An 8,490-nucleotide genomic window follows, 5' to 3' on the forward strand; every position below is an offset into this window, starting at 1 on the left:
TTTGCACTCCACACCACCCTGGGTTAGACACTGGCTATATGCAAATCAGCTCTGACCCTGTGCCTCATGGGAACAGTCCAGTCCGAACTACCAAGCCATGACTTTCCCAGACCGGAATCAAGCATCCAAGGTCCGGTTTCTGGCTATCAGCCTTCATCAGGCACAGGGTCAAGGCTGATTTGCATATAGCCATTGTCTGACCCAGGGTGGTGTGGGGTGCAAAAAACGATGGATTTAGGCCCAGATCTTTGTACTGGGGTGAATGTAAGACGTTGTTCTGCATTCTGTCCATCAACTGTGTTTTTAGCATTTGCTCTATATCACAACATCTGGGCTATATAAAATAATATTAATATAACAGGCATATCCCATGCACTCCTTCTAATTTATACATATCTAAAATCACCTGCTTCTGCCAGTGCTGTATATTACTTTTTATTTACTTTATAATGAATTCCACTAGCGCTCCTTCGCGGAGTGGTATTAGAGCGCCGTACATTAGAACAGTAGCACATTTTACATGAAACAATATGACTACAAATTACATCATATGCAACAACAGGATAAACATGTAATAAGGCGGAAGGGGTTAGGAGGAGCTGGGCAGGGATGAGAACGTATATCTGTGATCAGTTGACTGACCAGTGCAGCCAGGGTCAGAAAACACTAAATATATGTTAACTAGTATGAACACTGATTATCTGTTAGCTAGTATGGCCAGTGAGTCAGAACACCGATTATCTGTTAACTAGCCCAGCCAGTGAGTCGATTGTCTCTTAACAGGATGGCCAGTGAGTCAGAACGCTGATTATCTGTTAACTAGTACTGTCAGTGAGCCGAATAACTGTTAACTAGCTCAGCCAGTGAGTCGATTGTCTCTTAACAGTATGGCCAGTGAGTCAGAACGCTAATTAACTGTTATCTAGTACTGTCAGTGAGCCGAATAACTGTTAACTAGTAGAGCCAGTGAGTCAGGACACTGATGAGCTAGTAGTAGTTATTCATTACAGACATGCACTTCCAGACCAGTGAGCAGCACAGGTTACAATGAAGGTCCAAGCAATAGATGTCAGGGCAGGTTTAGAAGCACTCATATTGATACATGTGGACACTTTGAAAGCTGTCTAAAGCCCAAGAGCTCTTGGAAGGTGGAAAACCAGGACTGGAATAAGAAGCACTTTGGGAATTATGTTCTTCTGAGACTTTCGTTAGGCTGCGCTGAGCCCACACCGGAACCGTTGCAGACAACAGAAAGCGATTACTTTACCTGTAAGAATATGGCTAGCTGTCAGAGAATGGAATATGTCGGTGCACCCAGGAATATTTGCTGAGACACATTAAAAAAAACAATTGGCCATGCTGCCGGCATTACATATACCAAAGCCTTGGACCTGGCAGGATCCGCTGACTCCGTTTAATTAGATACTAATGTGTGCTGGAGGTTGCAGGTGGAGGACACCGGCATTATTTTTGGGGGGGAGACAAAGACTTATTTCCATCAAACCTTGACCCATAGGAAGAGAGAGAAAAGTAGAGAAAGGAGGAAGAGAAAGAAAAACAGTGAGAAAGGGGGAAAGCAGTGATACAATTCAGATAGAGAAAACATCCTGGAAGCGTAAGGTGGTGGAAGAAAGAGGTATCTGGTAGAGAAAACACTAGTCAACCTTGGTATTTGGCATCCCCGCCATTAGGCAGTGCCGGCGACAGGATGGTAAGACAAACTTTGCCATCTTGCACTTATTCTCTACCAACGGACCAGTGCCCTGAGCATGCGCGCCCTTGTAAGTGCAGACCTACAAGGGGGAAACATCTGCAAGTGCCAGCATGAAATATGCTCTACGCTCAAAATCCAGGATTAGCTGAAAAGTCAGTCATGGTGGGGTTCCATGGCTGTAAGTGGCCTGGGTCCTGCTAGTGCTCAGCGTCAGCAGTCATCAAAAACAGACCTTGAGATGGGCCCATACAGGGCTCCATACTAATATTCTGAAGTTACTAGCAAAAATAGGGATTTCCTTCCCGACAACCTACCTGTACAAGAACCCTCAATAACCCAAGTGAGTGAAGCAGTGCTTATTACTTTTCTCATGTTGCAGTGTGTGTGCCCTTATTTCTTAGGGGTAGGTCCACTTCCCAGATGTGTTTTCTTTAGTATTTGCATACAATCTAGGAGTCTTGTACAGCACAAACTGCACATTGCGTTGCCTCCAGGTGTTTGGGTGAGTCCCGGGTGTGGATGAATGATCTTGACGCGGCCTCATTGAAAAGCCTTGGAGCGGAGACAGAAGGCGCTGAGAACTTCTGGCGGTGCTATCTGGGTCATTAAGGAATTCTGACTCAGTGCTCCTTCGGTCCTTGGCCTCTCTGCAGAGCACAGCGTGGTGGTCACATATGTGCCAATTGTAATTGCAATTCTATGGCAAAGGGTGTGAGGGAAGTACACCTGTGGGGATATGGACGGCACACCTGTGAAAAACACAGCATTTGTGAGTGTGCGTGAGGGGATGATGAAATGAGGGGGATGATGAAATGAGGGAATGAAAGAGAACAAACAGAAAGAGTGAAATGAAAATGATGGCGAGGAAGGGGATAAAGCGGGAGATCTGCAGGATGAACTAAAGAAGTATGTGGAGGAAAAGGGCCTTCATAGCCAGTTTTATAAAGTAGGTTGCTGGCAAACGTGATGCAAAGGAAAGAATAGGAGTTGTTACTCATTTATCTGATATGGAGTAAAAATCAGTGATAGCCAATAGGTCTATTTTGTTTTAAGTCTAGTGTAGTGTGTGTGAGGTACACGAGAGGACTACCAGGAACCACATATGAAGGGTCCACAATACTGGCCAAGAGGCACACTGACTCAAGTGTAGGATTCCAGTTCCCACGCTTTAGGTCACACCCACAATTGCACATTCCACTCCTTTGTACACGTTTTAGGCCACGCCCCTTTTAGATATCTCTGAACGTTTGCATCCCACTGAAAGAAATCCATGGGGCAGCCCCAGCTTCTGTTGATAAGGCTGCCGGACGACTCGCTGTGACCAAGGATGAAACGCTTCATTTGTTTAATAAAAATACCCCCCTGAGGGTGGTAGCCTTGGCTCACTCCCGTTGCCTTTAGACACTTGGAAGCAATGACTTGTGACGTAAATACCAGGCGGCGGCATTGCACCTTGAAGACATGGGGTCATCAGGTAAAACCGACCATGGGGATTAATGATTACAGCGCCAGTTCGGTGTGGCCTACCTAAAGGGCTTAATTTGTAAAAGAGTGAGCGGGTGCCCAAAGCTCTGCTCAGAAACCCCCTCCCGCGCTATTACGTCAGCATGCCGGTCACCAAGGCTGGTCTTGAATCCGCCCCACACCTCTAGACGCTCCTGCCCCTTCATAACACCCTGCGGGTTCCCGCTTTCTCTCTTTGTGGCGGTTTTGCCACCTTTAGCTATATTTACCCTTTTTTTTTAGGTTTTTTTGTTCTCTGGAAAGTCTGAAGTGGAAAAATAAGTACTAGTCCCCAACAGTGAGCGCCGGTGCCCCCCCCCCCACTGGCAGCCAGCTTAGAGCAAGCACTGCCTGTCTTGCAATCTCTGCAGCTCTTCAGCGCCTCAATATCAGCCTTGAAAGCCACCGAAACGGTTGTATATCAGTGTATCAGCGTCATCAACAATATTTTGTGACAAAAATATCTTGTCCTCAATATTGTAGATACTAAAATAGCATCCCACTGTGGGGAGATTTTCCATTATTAAATCCAACGTGGGGATCATTTTGAAAACAGTTTTTTTTAACACAATATTTTCGACAGGCGATTTTAGGGTGGTGCTATTAGGGTGTGCTGTTCCGCTGAAACGGCGTTACGTCAAGCAGCGCGGCAGAGCGTGCCGAGTAGGGACACGCATGGGTGATGACGACAGGAAAATGGTGAGGAACGTTTGACTACATAACAAACAGACATGCTGCACCTGTGCGCTTTACGTGCTGGTTACACAAATAACGAGGCACTTGCTTAAAAATAATACTTTAAAAAATTGCGGATCCTGTGAAAAAGGTACATTTTCAAACAAGGTCCCAAAAAGTTACCTGAGCAAGTTTTGATTAGCTAGAAGGTAAACAGAAATCAATACGTGTGGGTACCTACCAGTAGTGTTATTACCTAGGTGGGACAACGAAAAGAGTAGAGAAAGTCACCATGGGGGTAGTTTTTCAAAACTTTCAACATATTCGACCTTCATGAGCACACACAACTTTTTTCCTCTGAATTCCAAGTTTAATTTCCCATTAATCACATCTAAGGCCACAGGACTTATGCAGTAGGGGAGGACGGTTAAGTAGCAACGTTGATTAAACTATGCAGCATAATGCCGCCCATTTATTTGACAGTATTAGTTCATTATTTTGATTTACTCGTGGTAACACTGGCCAAAGATTTCTCCTCGGTTGTACAGGTTAACAACCAAATAGAGCAATATGAACTGAAAAATGACCAGACAACGTTTGAGAAGGGCTTTCCCATGCAAAGGAACAAATGTTGCCACATTTTTAGTAACTTTTAATCCGTTTGAGCGAGAAATTATTTTTTTACAAAGTCTGCAGATTATGCAGCAGATAATGGATTATTTATATGGTAAATGGATCAAATCCTTAATTATGCAGAAAACACTGCGGCCGCAGAATCATATAATTCCACGGCCTTACTCACCACATATATCGCTATTGATCAGCTCTGGTGCAAGGACTTTCAGATTTCCAGGCAAAATGAATAGTTGCTCTGCATGAGGAAGGCCTGCAATCTTTCTCAGGTAGCATGTGTCATTGTCATAGTTACAAAAGATTTAACACTTTCAGTGCGAGTCCATATGAAAATTGGGACCTTTAGAATATTTCCAATTGCAAGATTCCCATTTGCATCATCTGCTTGCCAGAAGAAATGATGCTGCTTGCCTTTTCCTGGCGCCAGTGTAATATCCAGATTCTATCATTTGGATGTGAACTTTGCTAGTGCAACACATGGGAAACTCATCTGATTTATTTATTGCCACGAGACATGTCTGGTTGAACCAGCTTCCGCTCAAAAGATAGCAAGGGGGTTAGCAAAACGTAAATTACACAAGGTGCGGTAATCCATTTATTGAGATGCTATTAAATAAGCATTATTTTGCATACAATCGAACATGCGATTAACAGGCATTATCAAAACCAAAGGGTGACAAAACAAGCATGGGCAAAGACAAAAGGCTAGCAGCCAACACACACTTGTGTTGGCTGCTAGCCTTTTGTCTTTGTCCATGCTTGTTTTGTCATTGTTTAACAACTTTACTCTTGGGGAAGCTGTTGGGCACTTGTCAATCTAAAATAAAACAATTGCTAAAAGCCTGAATATTATTTGTAACAAAAAGCCCATATTGCTGATATAGGTCCTGTCTCTAAAGAGAACTACTTTGTTTGTGGAAGTGCTCTTTGTGAAAGCAAAGGAGCAATTGATGGACGGAATGCTGAACAATACAAACATTCACCCTAGTCACAAGGATCTGGGTTTAATCCACTGTTCTTTTGCTCACCTCGCCACCCAAGTTTGGACCCAGCCATATGCAAATCAGTCATGACCCTGTGCCTCATGGGAAAAGTCCAGCTTGAACAGCCAAGCCAGGTCCTCCCTGGACCTGAAACAAGCATCATGGGACCGGTTTCAGGGCATCACCCCTCATCAGCCAGGCTAGCTTTAATCGAGTGGCACAGTGAGCATGGGACCCTTGTCTGGGCATACCGGGCGCACTTAGGATAAAAAGTGCTGCGGCAAAAATGATGGATGGAATGCTGACAATGCAAACATTCACCCCCAATCACAAAGATCTGGGTTTAATCTGTTGTTCTTTTGCTCACTATGCCACCCCAGTTTGGACCCAACCATATGCAAATAAGTCTTGACCCTGTTCCTCAAGGCAACAGTCCAGTCCGAACTGCCAAGCCAGGTCCTCCCTGTACATGGATGAAGTTGAACCACTGTCACATGCTGTATGCTGTAGTGGGCAGAAGAAAATGTAAATTACACAATAAATGATCAGCGGATGAAGAGCGGTGGGTGACAGCCCTTATTCGCAAGAATATTCTACATATTTTAGAAAAAGGTCTTGGTACCGCCCAACCTAAAATTATTCATGGGGCTAATTTTAAACCTTAGAACGCTCACCCTCCGCTAGTAAGAAAACCATTTTTATTCCATATTTTGCAATCTAGCTGTCTTTTGTGACAGTGCTGTTAAGGCAGCTGCCTACTTGATCTTTAATGGATCACAGGCTCTGTCTGGAAATCTGCAGATATCTCCAACCCACTGTTGTTACAAAACTACAGTATTGGGAAGTTGCAGACTGTGCACTTTCATTTGAGCATGGGCACTAAAGAAACGCTCACAACTGGCAATGTGCAAAACTGGCATGGCCCTGTCGACAGCAGCACGGGGCATGCAACAACCCTATTTTATACACATCCAGCTTTCTACTTTTAAAGAAGAACAGTAATGAGGTTGAGATGTTACTCTCCGGGGGGCTTTAGACCCCACAACCAAACCAGCCTATACTATGTATGCTCGATGTAACCATAAAAATGCCAAGAACCTCCCAGCTGTAACGACCCCCCCCCCCCCCCTGCATCACTACTGTACTGTATTGGAAAATCTTCAATTTTTTTTTTTAAAATAAATAGATGAAGCTTTTGGGGTTCTGTGCTTTCAATGGAGAGTCGAGTCTGTCTTCGTTTCTCATGACATCATTCTGGACTATGCAGTCTCACGGGACAGTTTTAAGGCCTGTGCACTCATTTACCAACGTCTTCCACCGTAGCAGATAGAATTGGTTCACTGCAATAACATCAGTTTTAAAGTGCCTCTTTATAATGGGTAACGGACAGGAAATATGACGTCTCTCTGACACCAAATGCACCGTTCACTTTAGAAGATACATCGCAGGCTGTACTGTGCCTTCCGAGCAGTCCAGTCCTGACACCTCGGGAGATCATCTGTTTATTGCATACCGGAGATCTGGATTTTTCCTATTAAACTTGCATACATGGAGTCAACTCGTAACTCTATTGTACTTCTCGCACCAGAGTTTAACACTTTTTGTAGAAGTGCAGCTATCTGTTCACCTACAGATCGAAACAATTACGTAACCGCCAGGGTTCCCATGCCATTAATGACATCCAGGCTTTGCTAGGTGAAGCATTAACTCCCATAGATATATTGAAATGCAATGAAACTACAAGTCCCAGAATGCAAAGTACAGCCGGATAAAAAGTCCGGACTGGAGGAATGTTCCACAATGATGTGCTATTCATCGCACTTAAGGGAATTTTGCCACCACAGTAATCTGGAAAATAGTTTTTGCCCTTGCCAAAAAGACACACTCACATTGCTTGACACTTACTGTCTGGTGTGGCGGAGGCGGTGGGTACCACGATGACAAGGAGAAACACTTTGCCGAGGTAGAGCAGGCAGGGGGGGCATGCGGTCTGCCTGGTGGCCCCCATGCCTCCCGTGCTTCACGTGCAGGGTGCTTCCAGTCAGCTGAACGGGACGTCTTCCGAGGATGTCTCACTGAAGAGAAGGCTCCTGCTTCTGGGACACTACACGTGTTCTCGTGTCAGCCCATGCCAAGATAACTGGTGCGGACCCTCCACAAACACCACAGGACCACCCCAACAAAGCGATCAGATCAACCCCCCAGTCTTGCTTCTACCAAAACCACGAAAAAATCTTTTTTTTAGCCGCTCTCTTTCCCCCCTCCCTGTCGATTTTTGGTGCAGTCAGAGAGATGCTTCTCTCAGATGAAACACGCCAGCCGCTGACTTTTGCTGACCAGCACACCTGTGCACAGGGGGCGTCGGCCAAACCATTTACAACCCCCCTTCCAAACACCAGGTAAAATCTCCACCTGCGACTACACAGCACCACCCACTTTCCATTTCACGGGATAGGAAGGACCCAACCTTGGTCCAGACTCTATTTACCTATCCTCAGTATGCCCCGCCCTGGTTCCGCCTCCCGCTATACATCCACAGGCGGAGGAACCTGTCAATCAGTGATTCCTAGAATGTGTGTGTGTTTGAGAGACAGAGAGAGCGAGCTTGAGCTGTCAGCTTTTGGCACCTGCATGCCTAAAACAAGGGCCGAATGTGTGTATCTGCTTTAGTGTCCTTTTTTGCTTGTTCTGTTTTGGGTTGCCTCAATTCAAAATATTTACCCTGAAAACTAAAATGAGACAGATCTTGCAGCGCCGGTCGAAGAACAAGTTTCTTTTTCGTGTTTAGGAAATAAGCGATGCCAGGGCAGGTACACCCTGGAAGCCAAACAGACTGGGTCGCGTGCCAAAAGGGTGGGTTTATCCACCGCAGAACAGGTCAGAAATTGTTACCTGTCCCGCAAGAATAAATGACTATTTAAGCCCTGGTATTTACCGGGTCCAATTACATGTTTACTATTGATTTAAGACAGGTGGTGTTGT

The 8,490-nt window shown here is 45.1% G+C and overlaps 1 protein-coding gene across 1 annotated transcript in view; it reads right to left on the reverse strand.

The window, feature by feature from the left end:
* Positions 1–7,851, reverse strand: part of INSRR (insulin receptor related receptor) — a 736,218-nt gene extending 728,367 nt beyond the window's left edge. The window contains exon 1 of the mRNA XM_086945015.1: positions 7,414–7,851. Coding sequence (XP_086801141.1) covers positions 7,414–7,516 — 103 coding nt within the window. The 5' untranslated portion in view covers positions 7,517–7,851. The remainder of the gene's footprint in view (positions 1–7,413) is intronic.
* Between the last annotated feature and the right edge of the window lie 639 nt (positions 7,852–8,490).

Source organism: Lissotriton vulgaris, chromosome 12, assembly GCF_964263255.1.
Source record: "Lissotriton vulgaris chromosome 12, aLisVul1.2, whole genome shotgun sequence".
NCBI classification, from domain to species: domain Eukaryota; kingdom Metazoa; phylum Chordata; class Amphibia; order Caudata; family Salamandridae; genus Lissotriton; species Lissotriton vulgaris.